At 45.5% G+C, this 24609-nt stretch overlaps 1 protein-coding gene across 7 annotated transcripts in view; it reads right to left on the reverse strand.

The window, feature by feature from the left end:
• Positions 1-7211: 7211 nt before the first annotated feature.
• The window catches only part of FOXP1 (forkhead box P1), a 213530-nt gene continuing 196132 nt past the window's right edge, over positions 7212-24609 (reverse strand). For 4 of the 7 annotated variants that reach the window (XM_023758106.1, XM_023758110.1, XM_014460048.2 and 1 more), the window contains 4 exons: positions 21869-22038; positions 20716-20785; positions 16849-17015; positions 7212-11636 (listed from right to left, as the gene is read on the reverse strand). In XM_023758106.1, the coding sequence (XP_023613874.1) occupies positions 11492-11636; positions 16849-17015; positions 20716-20785; positions 21869-22038 (552 nt within the window). In that variant the 3' untranslated portion in view covers positions 7212-11491. Of the gene's footprint in view, positions 11637-16848; positions 17016-20715; positions 20786-21868; positions 22039-22408; positions 22531-24609 lie in introns of all 7 variants that reach the window. The other 3 variants (XM_023758108.1, XM_023758107.1, XM_023758109.1) reach the window with 3 other exon arrangements.

Here is a 24609-nt window from a genome sequence, read left to right on the forward strand (position 1 = left end):
TCCTTGAACTTGGAATTCTCTTTCCTGCCACAGGGCCTTGGTGAATGTTGTTCCCTCTGTGAAATGAACCCCACTCCATAGTACATTTGATTACAAAAAACAGAAAGCCAACTCAAACTAGCTTACACAAGAGAATTTATTGGCTCATGTAATTGAAAATCCAGGAGTATAAAAACTAGCTTCAGGCATGGCTGGATCCAGGAGTCCACATGATGTGGTCAGTGTATCTGCTTTTCATTCCCAGTTTTGCTTTCAGTCTCCCCTCCTGGGTTCCCATCTTGTCTTGGTCTCAGCTTTCAGTCTTGTTCTGGGCTTCCACCCGTGTCTCCTCCTCTTTTGTCTCTGTTTTCTTCTCTCCTTTAATTTAGGTGGGCCCTTTCCGTATTACAGCAAAAATAGTCATAATAGGTCCTAGCCAATCAACAACTCCTTCAAAAAGAATATTTCTCTCAATGGTTTTAATAAAAGTCTTGGGATAAGCATGCAGCAGGCAAATTAAAGTGCTGCTGTGGCTGCAGCAACATTGATGGGGCAGGGGTGGGTGTGGAGGGCTGGCTCTCCAAGAGAAAAGTAGGGGTGCTCCCTGCTCAGATGGAAATGAAGACTGGTAAACTAAGTTACTGAAAGAGCACCTGGCTGATTTTTACTCACCTTTTGGGTCTTCGCTCCGTGTCTTGTTTAGAAGACATATTCCCTGGCCCTTCTTCTCAAGCACACGTCCCTCTGTGGACCACATCTTTTGGTAACACTGGGAATTTTACATTTCCATGGGAGGCTGTTTCATGAAGGCTCGGCTCCCAGCTGGAGTATAAAGGGCACGAGGACAGGCACTGGGGTCTGTTTGTTCTCAAAACTCTATTCCATTTGTTTACAGTGTATTCCATGGCTTACTCTCTGCATACACTCTCTCGCTTAGTCATGCACAACTATCTTGTAACGGGGGAATTTTTACTGAAGCTCGCAGAGGTTTAAGGAACTTGACCGAGGTTGTCTGGTCATCGAGAGGCCAGGGAGGCTGACACCTGTTTACCTGGCTCCTCTTCCAGGCCTGTCGGTTCCAGCTCCCAGCGTCTCTCAGTCGCGGGCAGTCAGGGTGTCCTGCGGGAACAAGACGGGGAGCACTGTCCTCAGGAAGCTCACGGCTGCTTTATGCGTTTTCCCAGGGACAGTGGGTCGCAGCTAAAGGGTGGGGCTCTGGATCTAGAAGCGTGGTCTACCTATCAGGCAGACTCTCAGTTACCTCATTGGAGGATTCAAGGAAGGTCTAGGCCTGCTCACCGTGCAGTCCGAGGTGAGGCAAGTCATAAAGGCCCAGGCACACACGGACCCGGAGTCTTGTTCCCACACTGAACAGTGGGCGCTCATTTAAATGTTTTATCTCCACATTATGTAATGACTTTGTAATATCTTACAAATGAACAACGATTCTGCTTTCAATCTATATTTGTCAGGTGAGTGTATTTGCTACCTTTGCCTGAAAGTCACTTGCTGGGAGGCTCTTTAGAAGCAGGTGACCTGACCAGTACCAACAGGTGGGCTGGAGACAACTACGGCCTTGAGCGGGCTCCTTGGGAAGCCCGTGTCGGCTGCAAATGCCGGTGACCATTCCTACTTGCAGGTTTGGTGTGAGAATCTCGGGAATGAAGTTTAGTCAGGTTGGCCATGAAATACAGTAGAATGGTTTATGCGGACAGCTCTGGGGTCTGGCTGGGGGGTTCATGCCACCCCCGACCTTCCTAGCAGTGTAACCTTTGCTCATTCACACAACAACGTGTGCAGGAATTCCTGGTCCTCGTGCCGCCCTGGTGCTGGGAGGGAGATGGCTGTAAGCAAAGATGCCGATGGGTGTGCGATGTGGAGAGGTGCGGGCACCGTGGAAACAATACGGTGGGCAAGGCCTGGTGAGGGCGTCATGTTACTGCGTGGCCGGAAACGCCTCTCTCCTAGAACACGGGGAGAGTGGAGGGTGTGAGCTGCGCCGAGAACCAAGCAAAGAACATCCACCAGAAAGAAAATAAAAACTCTGAGGTGCCTGGTGTCTAGTGAGAGCGAGTGGCCAGTGCGGCGGGGGGTGGGGGTGGGGGAGGGAGGGGCGGGAGAGGAGCAGCTTCCTTGCCTGAACGGGCAGCTGGGTCAGCAACACCTCGGAATCACGGAGCTGGACTGTGAAGCACTCAGACTTGTTAACAGTGATCGCAATGATGATTTTGCCATGTGCTTGATTTACGGCAACTGCATGTTTTCTAGAAAATCTCTTGCTGACCCTGCTCTGCAGTCCCATGGCTCACACTCCAGCTCTTTTGCTGTGCTTGGGACTTTTCTCTTCTCCCTGCTGGCACACTCTCCCACATCCTGTGAGTTTCCATTAAACATTGCGCGCTCTGGGAGGCTCCCCTACTGTCCCAGTGGGCGGGCGGGCCTCCCCTGGCTCCCGCAGCCCCCGCACTGACCTATCGCGTTACGATCCTATGGGATGTTTAAGAACTGTCTTCCCGGTGAACCAGTGGGGACCATGAAACCAAGTTTGTGTCTATCTTTCCCCAGTTGCATCCCCAGCATTGAATTTGAACAGGTCATTTAATGAGTATTTGTGGATGGATGGATGGATGGATGGATGGCAGCATGCATGCCAGTGAAATCTGCTCCTAACAGGTCACGTTCCCAGGCAGAGTTTAATTAGACAATATTTTAATATTGATGAAATGTGGAGCGCCACACAAACTCCATGCTGAGACCATGGATTTCATCAAGAAAAGTCCCCAAGGAAGAATATGTTATTAAATTTTTAGAACTTTAAAATTGGAAGGAACCCCTTTTATCATTTAGCTAAATGGCCTCAATTAAGAGAAAGGGAAAGCTGAGGAACAAAGAGACGAAGTAACTTGCCAAAGTCACCCAGTTCATTAGGGCTGGGACTGGTGACCGGGGTCTGGGTCTCTAGCATTTGAGCCAAAGAGCACGCTGGGCACCGATGGCTGTAGGAGTCCCAGATCCAAACAGTGGCTGCGATGGTTCCGGGTGATGGGTCTGATGCTGGGCAGGAGGAGGGAAGGAACTTTGTGCTGGAGGTTGAGTGTTTTCAGATTAATGCATTTTGTGGGCAGGAAAGCACTTTTATGTGATAGCTTCTACACTCTTCAGCCTAGTGGGTACTTTTGGAAGTGTTTTAATTTCTGGATCAGACACTCAATTCTCCAACATGCCCGGTAGATTTTTTTCCCATCCAGGGTCCTAAAGTAGCAAGGTAGATTTGGGAAAATAATTAGTAAGAATCTGAAAGTGAGAAATTATTCCCGGAACACTTAGCTCGCTCCTTCAATTACACACTCGAAAATGGCTAAGACTCTATTCTGCGCGAATGCTGGAATCTCTCCCTAAACCCTAACGTGGGTAAGCTTACCGAAATATCTTTACAATTTTATTAGAGGTTTTAATTCACTGCTTTATCAATCTGTTAGATTGCAACATAGCTTTAAATATTCAAGTGGTAATTAATGAATCTTTTATGTTGCAAATCGAATATGTCCATCTGTGTGCGCTGAGGTGAGGTGAGGAGAGCGAGGCTTCTCCCGCTCCCACCTGCTGACGGCGCACGGCTCCGGGCCGCTTTCACTCGCTGCCCTAGCGGGGCCAGCGCTCCACGCGGCCCAGGTCTGCTGTCTTTCTGAAGGTCAGGCTCCTGACGTGTTTCTTGCCAGAGACATTCCCGACTAGATGGAAAGTCTTTGAATGTGGAATTTTTGCTTGAGTGCAAAATAATAAAAAGCATGTGTATGTTAAAAAAGGATCAGCTTAATGGCAAATGAGCTTTGGTCTGCATTAATATTCTATTACAGTAAAAACTTCTATTTAATAAATTTTCTCCAGACTTTCCCCCCCAGAATCTAATGTATTTTTCTAAGTGGCCTGCCAACCTAAGAAAAGTATATATGATACATTTGATTTATGTTAAGTCAATAACATGCACAAGCCATTTGAAATTGTATTTTAAATGTAGAAATATCAACCCAAGGAAACATGTAGAGTACCATATATTGAGAAGGGAGAGTGTTAACTTTTCGGAGGCTGAAATGCCTTATAAATGCTATTCTACTTAGTAGATATTTTTTAAATGTGGTGCTTTGTCAAGTGGTAAGAAAGCAAATCTGAAATCCTGCAATTTAGTTTAGAACCTAAAATGGAGCCGATGTTCAAGACTTCACTGAACACAGCAGTTTTCCTGTCCTTTCTCACTAATGAGCGAGCCGTGAGCGCCGCCCGACACACGCACGCAGGGCCTGCCGAGCCTCTGGAAGCCACTGGTGCTCTTCTCCGGCCTAATTAATACCGGACTTGGTGACATTTATGTATCAGAGCAATAAGCTAAACAGGAAACAATTTATGTCACCTAAAGCTTTTTACCAAATCGATGCAGCTCTTTGTAATTACTTGTTTCACAAGATGAAAAGTGCTAAGGCCTGATCTTCGTCCATGGATTTGTGGTCAACTTGACCTGTGCTTCCGTTGTTAAAAAAAAAAAAAAGCGTTGGTGATCATCACTGACTTCCATCAAGTGATCCATATTGCTAACATTTCTGGAATTTTAATGTAGTTACAATTTATTGCCGATCAAATGTGGTTACCTAAATTGCTGTTGCTAGTAGGCAGTTTAACTGTCTTTATTAATTACAGTATAATTTAATGTTTGAACACCGGCACTTGTGTTGGTCATTTTTACAGCTAGAGCAGTTATCTGCCTTATGACGAACCATTTTAGCATTTTCGATGGAAATTTGCTAATATGATGAGTGATAAAAATGTCACACACTGGTAAATAATGATTATTGCTTTGGCTGAAATTAATTCTTGAAAGATCAGTTACCTTCAAATTATCATTATAACTTGAAGCTAGTCTTTTTCCTTCCTTATATTCTCAGTATGAGCCAAAAAAAGACGTAATTTCAAATGAAAATATCCATTATGTAAATATGTAAAATAAATATATATATATGTATATATCATTGAAGGTCATTTTACAATAGGTTTTGCTTCTTTAAAAAACCAAATATTGCTTAAAAATAAAGTAGGTGATATTTAGAGTGATGGCTTTCTAATCCAACTATTGTTCCAGTTAAACCCGTGTTTTCAATGTGACTCAATTTCCCTCCAATGTGAATTCTGTCTTAAACCTTTCATCAGTCAGTCAATTCCTTAAATGAAAGTATCAGACCCAACTTCACTTTATTTTAACAAGGAATACTTTTATTTGACTCAACTACAATGATAAATTGTGATCACTACCCTGAACATAAATGTGTAATATCAAAGAAGACAAAATCTAGTAAGACTAATTATACTTTGGTTTGATTTTTTTTTTTTTGAGAAGTGGGTGTTACTCTCATGTATCTGTGTTGGTGTGAAACTGGTATTCCTAAGAATTTAGGCTCTTTATATAAAAGTCCTCATTTAAAAGAAAAACCTGTATTTTGGGTTTGCTGCCTGGTTTACCTGAGTGACAAGTCTGAAATATGTAAAAGATGATGATTGTGCTTTAGAACAGTTCCTGACATTCAATTAAAAACTGTACTAGGTATCAACCTGCAGTATCATCACTAATGCAGTCATGCCTGGTGTGGGTCCTTCAGCTTATTCAAATATGTGTACATATTTAACCTCACCCGCTGCACATGCTGTGGGCAGCATTGTGTAAGTCTGGCATTTTAAGGAATCTCAGTTAACTCTTACATTCTTAGTTAGCCGGGCGAGAACTGAGGGCCTGAGGTTTCGCTCATTACCAGGCTAGAGGACTTCTGGACGGCGGCCCGCCTGCCCGCGAGAAGGGGACCCCCTGGCAGCTGCACAGCAACACCGACATGAGAACAAAGGTTTCCCTGAAATACTGCCAGGGGAGTGTTTACCTCTCCTCAGCATGACAGCGTCTTGCCAAGTAAAGGCGGCAAGGTTCATCTCTAAGTCCCTTCTTCGCTTGTGTGATGTGCTCGGAACCACACAGGTAACGGTTTTTATTACCACACTTTGGCCACTTCACGCGCTGCTTTCAAGAGACTCGCGAATTCAACCCACGTGCTGCAAGAATTTTTAAAGCATGTAACACCTGTTTAAAAATACCGGGAACTGACTTCTTTTCCCTTAGATTGCCAAATAAAAAATGACAACAGCCAGCCAGGTCAGTGTGGCTCAGTTGGTTGAGCGTTGTCCCGTGTTCCAAAAGGTCACTGGTTCGATTCCTGGTCGGGCACATGCCGGGTTGTGGGCTTGATCCTCAGTGGGGGAGTGCAGGAGGCAGCCGGTTGATTTTTCTCTCTCATCAATGTTTGCATGTTTTTCTCTCCCTCCCTTTCTCTCTAAATAAATCAATAAAACATATTTGAAGAAATGACAAGAACCAACTAGCCATCTAGTGTGAATCAAAATTATACTTTTTTTGGCCAGATCAGCAAAAAAACACATTTTTTTGGTTTAACACAGAATTTTGGCGATTAGGTTATGTGTGCCATGAGATAGAAAAGGTTGAAAATTGCTGCAATGGACCAATTTAATTTTTACTGAAAGATGATGCCCGAATTCATTAATCCTTAGTGTATACAATATAACATTAAAAAGAAATTTTATTAAAGATATGCAGTTTTTTAAAAACCTCAAGATCAAGATGGTTTTTCTGGAATATTTAGTTACTGGTGCTCTACTGTTTCCTTCACTGAGTGCACTAATCTAACATATTTTTTATAGAATATTTTTATAAAATCATTTGTTCTAAGCATTTATCATTATATGCAAAAAGATTTCTTGATGAGAATATTATAGACGGTGCATGTTTTTGACATTAGCATTTTATTTGGATGACTAATCTTGCAGATGTGAAATTCTAATGAATTATTCATGATATTGCTTTCCTCTGAAATTTCAGTTTGCTCTTAATGCTAGTTATTAAACATTTTGTTTTTCTCTATAAAATTTGATGAAGAAAAATAAGGGTGTGCTTCCTTGAGAGAAAAGGTAGCCGCCTCGTTCCCGTTTTCCCAATTCTCTAAGTGGAGGCTGTACTTGCAGCCCCGAGGACGAGAGCTTCAGGCCTCCGTGATGCTGAAAGCTCTCCGTTCCCAATGATTTTAATTCCGTGTTGGAAGCAGCTGACGAAACCCAGGGCACATGCCCAACAGACAGGACCAGCCGGTGAGAAGTGAGAAGGGGAAAGAAACTTAGGCTGTGGCGACTTTTACCACCAGTGTGAACAACCAGCATTTTATTGCATTTGAGAATGCTATCATGTCAGTAATCAGTACTGACTACACATTTTTTTTATTGTCTGCATCCACAGACACGGAATGATGGAATTACAGTTGATGTCAAGGAATGAGTTTCTTTTATGTCTTATCAAAACAAAACAAAACAGAAAGATTCCTGTTACTGGCAGCGCCCACCCTCGAAGCGGGGCGAGCACGGTCCCGCTGTGCCGCCTTCGCCCGGCGTCTGGGGGGAGACCGCGTGAACTGCACTGGGCCCACGGATGCCTTTAGATTACAAGTCTCATTCTCAGGATAAAAAAGCAAAACCAACTCGCAAACACATCCAAAGTGTCAACAGGGTGTACCATTAACCAAAAGGTAGCAACTCTTCAAACCCTTACAACGCATGTTCTCTGCACCCTTGGAAATGGAGCTCAGCTGGAATGTGGAAAGGAGAGGAAATATTTAACTTCTTTTTTTTTTCACGATAAAAAAGCTAGTGATTTACATCGTTTTGGGTGTTTAAGAATCCAGGGTGTTGGTTAGGGGTGATGGGATGCGGCGGTGTCAGAGCGGTCCTGTCCGTGGGGCCGGCTGGCGGCCCTCGGTCCCGCAGCGGAACTCGGCTGGCAGCACAGGCTCTAGGGACCGGAGAAACGGGTCGGCATTCCTGACAGTGCATTTGCCTGATACGAGGGACTATGTCCCAAAAGTATGCTTTTCCTTGGAAAAAAATATGTAACAAATTGTGTTTACATTTTGGCACCTTGTAAAGTTTTTTTTTTTTAATACAAAACGTTCAATAGCTTTGACACTCCTCGCCATTAATCACCACTTCACTGATAAACTTTGAAAGTGTGACCCTGCAATTTCATCATGCAAAATATTTACTGCAGCAGGAGAAAACATTGTTTAAAACATTTTTTTTCTCTTTTCAAATGTATGAACTTGTTTAAGATCACCAGGAAGGCAGTGTAGAATAGACACAATGGATAGGAATGTATCAAAAAAACAGATTAACACACATGCCCACGCGCACGCACACACACAAAAAAACCTGTACAAAATGCTCCAATCAATGAGAAGAGGGGGAAAAAAAGTCTGTTAACTATGTTACAATTTAAAAGCAAAAGAAAAAAAGGTTAGGGAATTTCTCTCTCCCACGTGTCAGGAAATGTCATCCAATATTCTTAAAGCAAGGATAACTAAATAAAATACATGTGCAGCATATTCTGCAATTCCATTACATACAGTAGTTTTTTTCCCCAAAGCTTTTTTTAAGTATCATGAATATAAAGCAGTTGCACAAAAAGCAAAAGTGTTTTGACAAACAGGTGTATGCATTTATTCCTTTTTAGGAACAATATCTAAAAAAAGAACCGCCCTCCTCCCTCCCCCAAAAAGACGAAGATTCACACAGACACGTTGGGATATATGTACAACATAATAAACCATCCCCAGGGAAGCGACCGGGACAGCCCCCGGGGTACAGAATCAGAAGTGTAAAAATCAGAGCGAAGTTTGCTTGCTGTAAAGCCTGAGAATTTTTTTTCAGTTGGTTCTCCTGCAAGGCTATGATACCTGCAACGATATGTAAAGTCTAATTTTTCCTTTTTACCTTTTGCTACAGTCTTTAGACTAAGCATGCAAGACATACGACTAAGTGCAACTGAGTGACTTTTTTTAAAATTTTAATCATTCCCTAAGGTTTGAACTGAGGTATGCGTACTAACAGTTTCTCATGCTGTTATCTTTACTCATGTCTAGCTACACATGCTGAGAATGAACTAATCTACCAGATTTGTATCCTCTTTTGAATACCAAACTAACCAGCAACCACTCCATTGAGAAGCACAGGGCCCCCTCCCCGGCCCCGCTGGCTGCTGCCTGCACCCCGAGCTGCGTGGCCGGGAAGGCTGACGGTCTCGAGTGGCCACAGGCTGCGCCGGTACAGAAAGCCGAGACGCTTCCAAGTCAACCGCCACAGGAGTTTTTGTACCAAGCTTACGAGTGGACAGGAGTGTTACTTTTTTAAAAAATGAAAAATGCTGGCGAAAGCCTAATCAGAAAAAAAATCTTTAAACAAAATAAGGAAAGAGGATATATGCCAAGAGAAACCAAGATTACCACAGTGATCACAGCACAGTCCTTAAACCAGCGTGGCATCCAATCTCCTTCAGAAAGTGTGTTCTCGGGCTAACATCGGACGGTGCAGCTCCACTGCGGGAGCTCGTCTATCCTCTCCGAGTTTGTGGTGACTGTCTCATCCGCCGGACACCCTGGTTCTCAGGGCACAGGCGTGTGCTTTTGAGATGGGACTCCCTTCCTTTGTTTACTGCTTTAATACTGTGTCCTATTTTTATCTCAGTAGCCCCATAATATCTCTTTACAGGAATGAATTTTGGTCTTTGTAGAGATACAGCAGAGAAAAAAACCAACAACTAAAAAAAGTAACAACTTTGGTTCCATCATCTGCTTGGCCTTCTAAATTTACGAAGGAGCAGCTCTTCCTCAGCTTAGCAACAGCCTACATCTCATCAATCGCCTCTAAATTCTTTCGCCTCCTTTGATCAACAATAAGAGGATATTTGGCTTCATCAGATAAAGCATAAAACAGAGAACATAATTTACCTTTGTGTAATATCTTTGGTAATTTTAGAAAAAAAGGTACAAAGAATATAAATTAAGCTCCAAAGGGCTCTCAAACTAAAAACAAGAGCTACGGTCCTCCAGGAGCAACTGAGGCGGAGGGCGCAGGCTGCAAGCGCGCAGCGTTCCAGGCCAGGCGGCACTGGCGTGACCCTCACATCCCGCACGCTCCTTCCCCAGAGGCCCGGCCGGACGCGCCCCTCGCTCCGTGTCTCCTACAGTTAGTTTTGACACTGGGTTGGTGTGATCACACGGCATACACACTGAGCTGCAGCAGCAAATCTGCACATGTGAAATGAACACTTTAGCGTCTGCTGAACTCGGTCTCCATTAACTCCCGCAAGTTCCATCTGAAATCTAATTTGCATTCACACAGATTGATGCCACCAAGCAGGTCTGTACTGATGTTTAAATCCACCACCACCACCACCTTCAGCAGAACTGCTCGGGAAGCAGCTTTCTGGCCACTCTGCAAACAAAGAGACCCGCACTGGTTTAGCATGGCTGGTCCCCGGGCTCCACACAGGTGAGCCTCCAACAGCCAGACGTCAGTCTCCAGATGATGAGATGTGTGGGTGCTCCGTTTCCTGGTGCTGCTGGACGCTGTGGCGTTCCCCGAGGACGAAGGCAGCTGCAAAATCAACGTGGCGGGTCTGAGCCAGCCCCTCCCGCTCCTGCACGCTGGTGGCGGACCCTGCATTGCTCCCGAGCCCACGCTTTTCTGTCATCCATTCTCTCTCTGCAGGCCCCCTCTGCGCAAGGGCCTGCATGTGTAGAGTGCAGCATTTGGGACCTTTTTGAAAAAGACCAAAACGGAATGTTTTCTGACTTTAGAGAAAACATGGTGATGTCTGAAGAAAAATGGAATGAGTGACAGAAAACTACCAACAAGAAATGACATTCAGCGTTGTATAATAAAAACACCTATAACATTCATCACAAGGTACAGAGAACGTGAAGCCTCCAGGAGGCCGCGGGCCCAGCGGAGGCCTGAGGTCAGAACTTAAAATGGTAGAGGAGAAGCGATAAGAAGAAAAAGCAATACATTAAAAAGTTTGGGATAATTATTTTTAACCCCCTCCCCCCAAAAAACACACAAAGGCCTTCCCCATCCCAACTGGAAGCAAAAAAACCCAAACAAACAAAACCCCGCGCTGGAGTAAAGGCAGTGATAATCAACATGCAGTACTGTGCAAGCAGGCCGCCCTCGGACCGGCGCTCTGGGAGAGGCGTGGCTGCAGTCGGTGCACATGCTCAGTTGGGTGTCCTCAGGGTCCAACGCCGGCAGGACTGCAGTTCAAAGTCTGCTGCTAAAAGCGAATCAGTTTAGCAAATTTACAACAGATGTTGACTGTTAAGAGAGGAAAATCCCAAGTACCAAACAAGTCCATCCAATGCACAGAGTACAAATTCCTTTTTTCAACAAAAAGTAGAAAAATCAAAAATACTCCCAAATGGGGTTCTGGATGGCACTGAGTTACACCTTTCAGAGTTTTGTCAAAATGCAGTGTGACTCCTCCAGACTGTACAGCAAATGGAGAACAATGTCACTGCTCATTTTTGACATGTTTTGTTTTTTTCCAATCTTCATTTTTGGGGTCGGCCTACCCAGACGTTCATTCCATGTCCTCATTTACTGCTTCGTCTTCGTAATCTCTGTCCTGGTCAAAATCTGGACTGTGGTTGGCTGTGGTCACTAAGGACAGAGGCCCTTCGGCTTCCTCCGGGTCCAGGGGCTCCTCCTTGACGTGCACAGGATGCCTGGAAGCAAGGAAAGGGTCACTGAGAGAACTGCCCGCCCAGTGCAATTTAGCCGTTTCACGCAACACAAAAGCGCATCTAGGACCACACTGTCCAACACAGCGATGCTAGCCACGGTGGGCATTTAAACAAAAATTAATGCAATTTAAAATTCAGTGTCTTGCCCTAACCGGTTTGGCTCAGTGGATAGAGCGTCAGCCTGCGGACTCAAGGGTCTCGGGTTCAATTCCGGTCAAGGGCATGTACCTTGGTTGCAGGCACATCCCCAGTAGGCGGTGTGTAGGAGGCAGCTGATCGATGTTTCTCTCTCATCGATGTTTCTGGCTCTCTATCCCTCTCCCTACCTCTCTGTAAAAAATCAATAAAATATATTTTTTTAAAAAAATAAAAATAGAATGAAAAAAAAATTCAGTGTCTCCACTGCATTGGCCACATTTCAAATGCTCAAGGCCAGGTGTAGGCAAGGCCACCGGACGGGACAGCACAGAGCAGCATCCTGGCCACAGGAGGTGCTCCCGCCCTGGTGGCTGGAGCGTGGTGGTCTCTGGGCTGAGCGGCCATCCTCCCAGGGGCCTCCGGCCTGGGCACCCCATTCCCTGAGGGTTTATGAGGAAGCAGCTGTGACTCAGCGGGTCTGGGGGGACTGAGACTGCATGTGCATACGCTCCCTGGTGATGCTGCTGGGCGGAGGACCACACTGCGCACAGGAAACTGGCGCCCTTGTGGCGTCCTGGGTGATGACTACAAATCACGTCACCACGCGAACCAGGAATCTGTGGGGCAGCGGCGGCTGGCGGCCGAGAGCGGAGGCTGTGCTGCTTTGCTCGTTAGCATGCGGACCCCGCGAGAGAACTCTCCCGAGAACGACCCAAGTGAAGTCCTATCATTAATCAACTTCAAGCAAACACAGCAAAGAGACACCATGATACATGCTTGAAACTCCAAATTAATGCATATTTTTACAAACTGTCAATAAGGCAAGAAAGCCCTGCCAGGAAACACAAACGAAGAGGAAAATGCTCCCTTAACACAACAAGATGATAAGAAAGCAGAGCCCGATCAGAATAGTAAGGCTGTCAGCTGTAAACAAGGCCCCACAGGAGGCCACTGGGGCAGCGCAAGGGCCTGGAGGAGGCCGCCACCGCCTCATTAGGGACAGAGCGCGGCTCAGCTGGAGGGGTCCACAGGGATGGCAGGACATCACTCTGATAAAACTGAGAAATGTTCGTAAATCATATTTACAACCAGGCCTTTGCAAATACAAATTACTTTGTGTTACAGGGCTTTGATATGTAAAAGAACCATTCTGCTGAGTTAAAGGCCCTTCCTGGGACAGCCACCGAAGGGAGGATGTTGTAACTGATATTATCGGTTATTATTAGTGATAAGAGGTGTTCCTGTGGACTGACGGCTGGCTTCCTGGGTAATTGATGCTGTGCCCAAACCCGAAGGCCACCTGAGCCACTTACAACAAACAGGAGTGCTGTGTGCTGCCCCTGACCCTGTGAACCTTCAGAAAACCCACATTCCAAACCGAGAGCGGAGGGGGCAGGGGGCAGGATGAAGCGATTTCCTAAATCGTGCCGTATTCTTAAAAACTACTTGCAAAATAAAATGTAGCTAAGCTGTGTAATAACACGCTTCACTAGTTGTGGTCCATCTACTTTCAGTTTTCCGATGGTCCTATTGTCTGTGCTTCTACAGTGAGACCTGGACTGGCTACATAACTTGCAGAGCCCTCTGTAAAGTGAAACTGTGGTTCAAAACTTAGTAAGAATTTCAGGCTGGAAGCAGTCCTGAGCATGGCATCCTTCCTGTCCACCGCACACCATGCGGGACATGCCTGGACCGTTGGCCCTGGCAGGATCCCCTGCACTCTTCTGGGAAGGATTAGGTGTACTGATTAGTATTCCTTTAAAAAAAAAAGGCACCCGTACTCCTAATTAGGGGAGGTGTTTGGTTTTTGCCTATCCTCTCCATTTGGGGTCATATTTCCATATCCTGTGAATACGCGGGAAGACCATCGTCTGTGTTGTTGGCTCTACAGTGACACTCTTCATGGCTCTGTGAGACCCATTCACACGGGACCTGGAGCCTCACTACTCTGTTTGTGACTGTTGCCCTCCTGCTCTTTGTAGAACACAGTGGCGACTTCTATCCATGAATCTTTCTCCCTCTGTGGATTTACCTCTTTAGGATAATTTTCTAAGAATGAAACTATTAGAGCAAAGGCCAAAACATCATTATGGTTCTTATGATTTGTTGTTATAATCATTTCCAAAGGGACTATATCAATTTAGACTCAACCTCATCAGCACCAATATTACTTTAAAAAATTTTTTGTCATATTTATTAAAACTTTTCAGGTTTAAAAATCTGAATTTGATGATGTTGAGATGATACAAGACTATGGACTGGAGGGGGTGGGAGGACCTAGAAGAAATCCAACAGTCATCAGGAAGTTCTTGCTTTATAGTTTTAGACTGACAAATATTTTGCTGGGCAAAATGAAAGAAATAAAAATCATAAGCCTGCCAACACAGTTCACATTAGGGAGTATTCCCCACTCCCCTAAATTTGCAGCTAAATCTCAGTAAGATTATTAGCATCCCAAAGACACAGGTTATGACCCTATCATGTATGCCTACTGGCTCAATCCCAGTGCCGAGTGCAGGCCGGTCCCCAACCAGTGTGAACTGATGAGACTTGCTGTGTGACAACCAGACCACACACCAGAGTGACGTCAGCTTCCGGGCCCCGCCGATGCCGAGTGCAAGCGCAGCAGCACAGGCACGCGGCGCTCAGACCGCGGACGAGCCTGGCCTTCCGTGCGGGATGCACTTCGGGTGAGACACATGCTTCACTCACCCACGTGTCTCCAGAAACAGGAGCTGCAGGCCTCGCCTCTTCTCTTACAGACCAGCCCCACACACCCGCCCCACTTCTCTCCAACTCCTACTTCCCAAGGGCTACCAGCGAATGACTAAAACCACACATTTCCGCTCTCACGTCCGAGTAATTCCTTTGTTTAGCCACTCTGGGAACAGCGCTTTAACTGAAGCTGGCTGGTGTTTAACGGCATTGTGATCCCAGGGTGTCTGCAGAGCTTGCAGTATTTTGCTTTGTAACTCCTTTAGCTCCTATCAGGATAAAAGTATAATGCCCCAAAGCCATAATTATGTGTCTACTTTCTAGGGTTTCAAAAGAGAAACAAAATGTAATGGTATTTGAGTGTCACAGAAACAGTAAGAATGCCGAGTTCTGTTTCAACACCAGACGTTAGCTGGGCCACGGCACTAACAAGGTCCTTTAAGCCTTGCTGTAAAGTTTACAGCTTGATTTATTCCAATAGACTGGAACAGTTAAGAAACAATTTGCATCATAGCAGGGTAATGCACATTGGACAAGAATGGAAACTATGCCATTACAGAACCTGCTTAATGGAAATATGGGGTCAAAAAGAGTAACAGTCTCTGACACTGATAGCAGGCACAGGGAATATGCTATTGACATATGATTATATTTAGCAAACAGTGTGAACCTGTGAGATTTGAGCAAAAAATCATATGCATTTTAATGTCTTTATGTAGGGTTTCTTTTTTTTTAAAAAGCAGTTGAAACCTTCATTTTGTTAAAAATTATGCTGACTGCTGTAAAACATGGTTTCTGGTAATACTGGGGTTAATTCAAAGTTGTTAAACAAATGAACTCTATAGTGACTTTATCTTGTACAGCAAAAGTCACATTACTCTAAAATGTTGCCTGAGGTTTTTATCCAAATTTCTTTTTTTTCCTTTTTAAGCGATCCTTCAAACTAAATAATAGAAATATACATCAACTAAACCTTGGAATCCATAGCATTATGAGACATAGTATCCTTTCATTCAATAACTTCAGATATTTTTGCTCTAATGAGTATTTCTTGAAGTAGCTTATATAGCAATTTATATTTGCTCTGAACTTCCTTAATATCTGAATAAATACTCCTGTAAGGACAACGATTTAAAGATGAAAACATGTGATACAATAGAAACCCCAGGCTGCGTTAGAAAGCATGATCTGTGGGAACATCTCTCAGAATAATGGTGAGAAAAGGCTAAGCGACTATTCTTATAAACTAAAAGTCATTTCCAGCATTAAAAATCCTTTTCAGATCACGTTGGGCTTAAACCAAATGCTAAATAATCAAATTGCAGATCCCCCCACTAACCCAACACCTACCCTGGCAGACAGCATTTTTTCTGTCATTAGATGCCAATTCATTCTGTTGCTAATTGCTACAGGTCATATATTCCATTCCCATTGCTCAAATAATCTTCAAAGAAGATGTTAATCAGTAATTCAGAAAGTCTGTGTAGTCAAGCAGCGTCTTCTAGGAGCTGACAGTAGGCACACACTGAGCTAGTTTATTCTGTAAGGTGGGCGTTGTTTTGCAGCCACTTGCTAAAAGGCAGACTCATTCTATGACCCCCCACCCCACCCAGTCATTTGGGGGAGTGTGGTTTCTCTTCTTTTTGACCTTTTCCCGAGAAAGAGGGCACTGTCAGGTCCACCTGTTCCCTCCCTTGGCCCCCCGCCGGGGCCGAAGCCTTTGCCAGGTCTGCCTGCTCCTGGGCCATTCACATTCAGCATGGACAGCCACTGCCCTCACTTCACTCCGTCACGTGTGTGCTCATTATACTGCCGTCTGCTGCTAGAACGCTCCTATTAATTTTCCTTCTGATTTTAACCGCAACCTATCAATCATGCTGCCTTTCATTTGTGCCATCATTGCTGCCTGGGACTAGCGCTCCGGCACTGTGTTCACGGTGAAGTTCATCCCACAAGCAGGCAGACAGCATCCCTTTCTCCCTGGCAGGTGCAGCGTCCCCGAGACCTGAACACACCAAACTGCTGCACACTGACTTCAGGGGACAAAGTAGGGTGGGAGGCAGAGGGTGGAAATAATGGCCCGGGATGCCAGGCAGAGGGCAGAAAAGCAACCTGACACCCACTCTATTGCTGTGCACACCTGTGGTGCTGCATGAAGCCGGCCCTTTTCATGAGAAAGTTAGAAAATGCTGCTAAGCAAGCTAAACGTTTCCAGAAGCACTGGGTTCTGGGAAATAAAAAATTATAGAAAAGGTGTAAAAAGTGGCCACAGAAAGACTTGTGTGCACATAGGACAGGGAGACGGGAGTCTGGCGCAGAGGTCTCTGGGGACAATACTCACACGGCCTGCACGGGGGACCTGCCGGGGCTGCTGTCGCTCTCGGTGCTGTTGGCGTGCTCCACCGCCCCGTTCAGCTCTTCCCGCATGGCGCTGGCCAGGCCGCCCAGAGTGGGGTTCCCCATGGAAGCGGTAGTGTACAGAGGTATACTATTCTCAGCCATGGAAGCCTGTCATCAACCGAGAGAACAATTAGGATGCAGGATGCAGAGAAGGGACCTACTCATGAAGGGTGTAGGCAATCATCTTCAGCTTAAGCTCCTTGTAGTGTGGTTGGCAAATTCACGTTTCTAGTGACAAGCATTTTGCTTTAAAAGTAAGACTTGTGACACACGTCCCTAGCTTAGTTTCAAAGTGCTCCCTGGGGGATCAGACGCCCGCAGGGAGGGGAGACTCCATCAGCCCTGCTGAACAGAGTCACATGGTCCAGACAAGGCCATCTAATATGAGGTTTGTGTCTGATGCTTTTTTTCAAGAGCAACTGAATATTTCCAGATCACAGGGAAATGTAATGGAATTTTCATTTCTTTATCCACTTTGATGACTCCAGTATTGGATATTAGAGATTTGATCACATTATTCTGGCTGCACAGCTCAAACTTATGAGAACTTCCATAAACATTACTTCATAGATCCTATAGAGGAGGAAGAGATTATAGAATTGGAATCAATTTTTATCTTCCCCCATCATTTCTGTTTTAATGGTTTTTTTAATTTGTTTAGTGTAGTTTGAGAAACTGGTTGAAGGTAACACCCACAAATCTTTCTCTCCCAGACCAACCAATCACCTAGAATGTTAGGACTAAAAATAAACAGATAGATAGATAGACAGACAGACAGACAGACAGATAGATAAATCTCTGCCAAAAGGAAGCTCTAAATTGTATTTCTTTTGGGAACTTGAGTAGATCTATATTGAAGGTGACAAAGTCAGTCCAAATGAGTGTCAGCAAAAAAGTATGGAAATGAAAAAACAATCCTGAACTTATTGTGGAGCACTGTTCACTTGAAAGCTCTGCTGGGACTATCATCTGAGCCTCTTTTCCCTGGAAATACCCCGGATCGGCTCTCACTGGGTCATTTCATTAGACAGTTGCAACACGGTCAAAGTGGGGCCATCTCTAGCTTGTATTTTAGCAGCTTCTCGAGTCAAAAGCTGACAAATAAAATAGAAATGTTTATGAGAATGTGCTCTTGGGGATGAGTTGGTCACCCAGTTGACAGGGCAATCAACTTGGGGTCCTTTCTCCTTGGCTCTCAACGTGTCCTAGCTGCGGCCATTCCGACTAGGACTGGATCACAACACAGGGGCTGAGGCCCGACAGTCACGGTGGCAAAAGGCATCCAGAAGGCAAGCACTTACACTGACGCTCAAACAAGGAAGATGTAAGTGAAGAGAACCAGCTTGTCCCCTTACAGAACGACCTGCTGGCTGCACAGGGACCTGGTGCCTGCTGCACAGCAGAGCTGCTGGAACATTCTTTGTTGAGTGAATGATCAAAGCAACCCCCCCCCACCACCACAACAAGGTTAGAAACTGCTTATGCCTAAACAAGTGGTTCCTCCTGTAGCCGATGTCACCTCAGCAACAGCTGGATGACAATTTGTACGATGGACTTAATTACATGAATGGTCCTGTGCACAGTATGTGGTTTCATACCAAAGTGGCACCTCTGCCAACAACACGACGGTGCTTCAGGCATCCTGCTGAACCCCGAAGAGCCATCGCTCCTGGGTGTGAGCGCCCTGGGATCCTCGGGGAAAGGCGTCTATAAATATGGAGCTTTACGGTTACCCTTAGTTACTTCCCTTTTTCAAAGCATAATGCAATCTGTCCCAAGTCCAGTGTTATATTTCTGTAGTGGGTCCTGCTGTCCGATTTTATATACCATACAGCACGCATGTCACACAGTGATCTCTGTCAGATGCTGCCCGCTATGACTTCTACTTGTCTTGGAAATGGACACGGGCGATGATGGGAAGGCAGGCCTGCTGGGGGATCTGTACTGAATCTGCACAGCAGAGTTTCCTATGACACCAGCTACTGACCATGGTCCACACAGAGCGAGGAGAGGGCACCGATGACCCATCACTTCCTCGTGGGGTCAGGGTCCTGGGAATGGCAGCAGCACTGGGGGCCTCGGAGAGAACAGGAGGGGCAGAGGGTGCGGAAAACAAGTGTCTGGAGAGAGGCGTGTGTGGCTCTGGAGCCACCGAGCACGCTGACTGAATCAGTCACAGTTAGGGAGCCCAGAGGACGGAGGTTCGCTGCTTTTTTTTCCCTTTCCGCCTCATGAATGTAAAATGTGCTTGTAATCTTAATACTTTTCCAGATAGAGCAGAGCAGTCTTTAAATTCACAGTTCACAAGACTCCAGGGAAAATAAGTCGCTAATGAGTGGTATTTACAGTGGCGGCATCTAAGCGTGCTTTCATTTGCTTTTCTAAAGTTACTGTGTAAACTACAAGTAATTAAAAGAAATGCAGAGAGTAGTTCCTCCTGGTGGATTTGGTTCAGGCTAAGAATAAATAAATATAATTACTGAAAAGCTAAGTTCAGTGAATTTGCCTCCGCACGGAAAAGGTGTAAAAGGCGTGTCATCCATTCTGGGAGCCCGAGCCGCTGCCAGGTGCCCTGGGGAGTCACTGTGCGGGATGCAGAGTAGGTGCTCAATAAACACAGGTTAACGAGCCGTGCAGCCAGGGTCCCATCATCGTCTCCTCTGTGACCCAGCCCTTTCCCACGGTGCCAAGTGTCTCAACCTGCCACAGGTTCATTATCATCCCGTAAGGAACTTTTTAAAAACTTTTGCTTCTGAATTTGTGCCACCTTCACATGAAGTATGAATATCTGTTTATGTGCGAAGGCCTTTGGAGGGGCACAAGACATTGTAACAGCAAAGAGCCCATTTTAGGATGATACAGCCCCATCCAGAACGCATGCTGAAAAGGTCTTCCGTGATCTGCAGCTCCAGCTATAGGATATGTCATGTAAAAGCTATCAAGGCTCCCTGGGTCTGTGTTCCAGAACCATCTAGGTGGGTCAAGTTCAATCAGGACCCCTGGCCACAGGGACAGCCGACCTGGGAACTGCTGAGGGGCTTGGGTCCCTCCCAGGCAAGTGCCTGAGGGGCCCTGCAGTCCTCCTTGGCTTACAAAATGACTACTGCCTGGGAATTGAGGAGCACGGACACAGAGGTGCGCAAGGTGTGATCGCTGCCCTGGGAACTCCTGTTTGCTGGTGATCTCCCTCCTGCTCAGCCGGCCTCACCCCAGCACAGCGCTCAGGGCCGCATCTGCCAGAGGAAAGGCACCCTGTGCCGCGGCGGCCCGGCAATCTGCCGGACGCGGGGTTTCTGCAGCACCCCCATCACTTACACATCACAACTTCCTATCACTCGGCGACCCACACCGGACCCCCACGCCCCCGCCCACAGCAGAGGGAAGATGCTGAAACAGACTTGAAAAGGAGAAATGAAAAGCCCTGCTTTCTCTGTGGAGCCGGAACAATAGGAGGCACGTGACGGCGGCCTATCGCCAGCACATTAATAGCTGTGCTGCAGTAATTACACTTGTGGTATTTTTGCCTCAAGTGAAATTCTGAAATAAGAGGATGGAAATTATGATACCGCTGATAAATATTAATAAGTGAACTTTTAATTTTTTTGCCACAATATTCAAAATGCTAAGCATCCTGCTAACGCTGAAGCAGCCGATGTGTTTGCCTCCAGGGAGGACGATGCTTTGTGCACTTAAGAAAAAAGTTTAACGGAATTAAAATTTAATATCTAATTAGAGGGAGGCTAATATATTGTGAGATGAGCGGGGAGGCACTGCCCCTGCGCACGCTCCGGACGGCCATCGATCTTACCTGCAAAGCCGCGTTGAGAGGCGTGCAGTAGGCGTGGCTGCTCTGCATGTTTTTAATGAGGGAAGGGTTACTGCACAAGAGAAAGAAAACTCAAGTTAAATGCAATCACCCCCGAGTTCCTAGCTACGTTTTGTTCAAGCTTTCTGGCATCCTTCCAAATCAGAAACATCCCCCACTATCAAACCAGAGGGGCCTTGCTCCGTATCTCCTGGCTGTATAGGGTTGGTCTGTGAACTCCTCTGGGAATACAGCTTTTGCTTTTCAAGGAAACTGGGCGTAAAACTGCAGCTTAAGTAATGGGCACTCCCTCCATTGATGAATTTTTGTGCCACAAAATACTGGCCTCCGTCAGTTTGTAAAGCGGCCACTCCGACAGAGAGCAGAGCCCTGGGCCTCGGCTATGGGCCGGACTCGACTCCTGGCTGCGTCTCTCCAGGACCTGAGCTGCGGAGCGACGTGGGGAAGGGCCCGCGGCTCCTGGGCAGCCTCCGAGGCCGGTTCCTGGAGGAGACGGGAAGGCTGTGTCGGGGGAGGGCCACTGCCCGCAGGCTGAGGGTGCTCTTACACAGCCAGGTCTGGGAGGCAGGAGGCTATTTAATGCTGGTCCAGTAACTGAAGACAAGAAACTGTCCTAAGGAAATCTCTAACCTGGTAGAGTAAAAATATTAAATGATCACAGAGGAGATACTGCGGGGAAGGAGTGGCTCCGGCCAGTAGAGGAAGGATACGCACTGACATCCATTTCTTTCCTAAGCTTGGAGCACTTTAATCAAACACTCCCTACATTATACTATTATTCTGCGTAAGCAAAAACAGGAAGAAATTTACCCCAGTACAAGTTTAACTCTAAATAAAGCTTCCTTTTTACTTAGGAGGATTACGAGTCACACAGAAGTATTTAGTGACAGGGCCCCTGTTAGCTGCCGAATCAAAAGGTGACCAGTATCTGCATTAAAGACATCAAAAAAGCATTGCTCAAGGCACTGGTGTTCCAAGGAGAACCGAGAGAACGTGCAGGTCACACGGTTCAGCTCCTGGAGCAAGCTGTGGCACTGCCACCCGGTGAGATGCGAAACTACATGGGATGAGTCCACCATGCAAAGCCAAAGCAACAGCAGAAAACAAAAAACAAAAGCAAGTTAAAGGCTCTTACTGTGCGACAAGCTCGTCAAAGTTTTCATCGGGGCAGTATTTGCGAGGACGGCCTCGTTGAATATGGCGGCCACGTTTAAACTCTTCATCATCAACTGTCCAAAAGGACCCACACTCATCCTCTACTCTGATAAAGCACTTATGCAGTGAGAGGTTGGTGCGAATGGCACCCTGGGGGAGGAGCAGCAGCAAAGGAGATGAAGGGGCAACAAAAGGAGACGGGGTTGGGGGCAGAACAGACATCCAATACAGGGAACAGGAAAAAGAAAATAAAATGCAATAAGCATAAGCAAATGGTTTGTGAGGGTTAATATGCATTGCCACCTAAAAGCTACTAGCATGTGATGCAACAAAGACTGGCAAGCAGGGCGGGGACTGGTGGGTATACGACAGGAGGGATGGAATGCTTTTTTGCTTCCCTTAACTGAGACAACGTGAAACCAGTTCTTGGGTCTAACACCATCTAGCAGCCAAAGCCTCTACGTTACACTTGTTAGCACAATCCAAGCTGGGCTGAGAAGTTCAAACGTGGTGGACGTACCCACTGATCTTTTGTGGCCTTCGTTTTTGGAACTCTACTTCATCCACTGTCCATACCGCCCCTTTAACGTTCTCTACTCGCACAAAACACTTGTGGAGACTAAGATTATGACGCACTGCATTCTGCAGCAAGTATAAAAGAGAGAACATTTACATTTTCTATGAGAAAAGACTCCAAAAACAGCAGTAAATTCAGCCTAACAGTCCACATTTGTAAAACCATCCCCAAGAGCTATAGTTACCACCCCCGTGGACAACCTTCTTGTGGTCAAGAGTGCCTTTTCCAAAAGCAAAGATAAAAAACCAAAACCATAAATTAATTGTACTTTGGCATTTTAGTCTAGTCTCGGATCATAGTGATCCAGAAGAAAAAAAAATTAATATGCATATAAGCCCCAAATAGATTTCACAGTAAAAATCTGAAAATATTGTTCATGTGACTTCAAAATAAGGAAGTCTGAGCAGCATACAACTGTCCCTTTAAACTCACTGACCTCCCATAAAAGGGCAGCTTGTTTCTATTTTTTTAAACCAGGAAAGATGAAGACGCAATTATTATTATTCAATACATTTTGTTCTTGTTCTTTTTGTTTGTTAAAGTTTTGTCTTTAAAATCGTCTATGGGTTTTCTCAGATTAATTAGGAAGAAGTCTAAATTGGATTTCACCATTGAGTGTGTCCCTCCTGGGGCTGACTGGAGCGGCAGCATCCATCATCAAGGTATGCCTTACCTTCCGGAATCTACACAGAAGTTGGCCCTTACTATGGGCAACTACCTTAATTAACTGAGAAGATGCCAAAGGAACATGAGTAGAATCATTCTCAATGGGAAAATGATGATATTCCAACACTGACGTTTCTACAGATGATATTCCAACACTGACGTTTCTACAGTCACTGCTGCCCGTCCCTCAGCGAGAGCCTTGACACCTATAGAACTCTATCAGAAAGGAGGGTCCCAGTGAGGGGCGGAGAGCTCTCAGCATCTCTCCCTTGAACGTCAGGGAAACCCACAGCCTTTCGGTGCAGCGATCATGTGGCCTCATTTCTCTAGTCCTCCTGTTGCACTTACTGATCTAGACACAGAATTAGACATGAGGACATTACGAAGAGACCATGTCATTTACTCAAAACCTTCTTCTTATAGGGAATATGCAGGTGACACACGGGCGTGAGAAGCTGGTGGGCATCGGGCCTCATGGACACTGCCCACAGCCCTTAACTCCAACTGCGGCTCAGACTCTGTGCCCCTCCGCTTCTACTACCCGCAACGTCCCTCTCTAAAGTATCCTGCAAATGATAAATCTTAATAATCCCCACTGGTGACTCTGAGGAGTCAAATGAGATAACGATGGATTTTTTCTTTTCTGATATGGAATGTTTAGAAGATAATGAGGCTAGTTTTATTACACGGCCTGATGAACTTGCTCACAAGGAGCGTCCACAGGACAAGTTCTCAAGGAGCCTTGGAGAATGTCAGTGTAATGGGGGCAGGTGCACGCACCCAGCTGATTGCAAAAGGAACCCTGGTTCAGGGAGAGGTCTGAGAATCTTGCATCAAAAAAAAAAACAACACACAAAAAAAACACATAACAAAACAAAAACCTCGACATGTTATAACTGTACTTGGTAAGACAACTTTTTTGCATATAAATTATAGTCTGGTCTCTAAATAAACATTTTTCAAGGATGCTAAGCATCTACTGTTATCACCTAGAACAACACTGAGGAAGTTGAAATAAATAAATAAACCCACATTTCCTTAAAAAACAACCCAGACAGAGCCTGGACACACATAGGAGACCTAAGTGGGAAAGAGTCACCATCTCTCCTCACCCCAGTCATTTGTGTGGCTGGAACTGAGCAGGTCTACAGAGCCATGTCTGCAGAAAGGACTGCGTCAGGTCAGTGCGACCACAGAGCCAGGTCAGCAAGATGTAAAGTCAAAAGTTAAGTTTCGTTTTTAATGATGTTGCACATCTAAGCAAAAGCAACAAAAAAAAACAATCAAGTTTCCCCAAAAGCTGAGTCAGCTCTTTTCGCTGGTCACTTTCTCTGGGCATTTCATCTTTTGTCTAAGACCATAATACAAATAAGGACACGGAGAGAAAATTATACGTACTGATGGGTCATTAAGTACTAGGAATATTTATATAAACATCACTTTTTCCTATAGTTTGCAAAAATGAAAAAGTTAACTCT

This window comes from Myotis lucifugus, unplaced genomic scaffold, assembly GCF_000147115.1.
Source record: "Myotis lucifugus unplaced genomic scaffold, Myoluc2.0 scaffold_123, whole genome shotgun sequence".
Lineage (NCBI taxonomy): Eukaryota > Metazoa > Chordata > Mammalia > Chiroptera > Vespertilionidae > Myotis > Myotis lucifugus.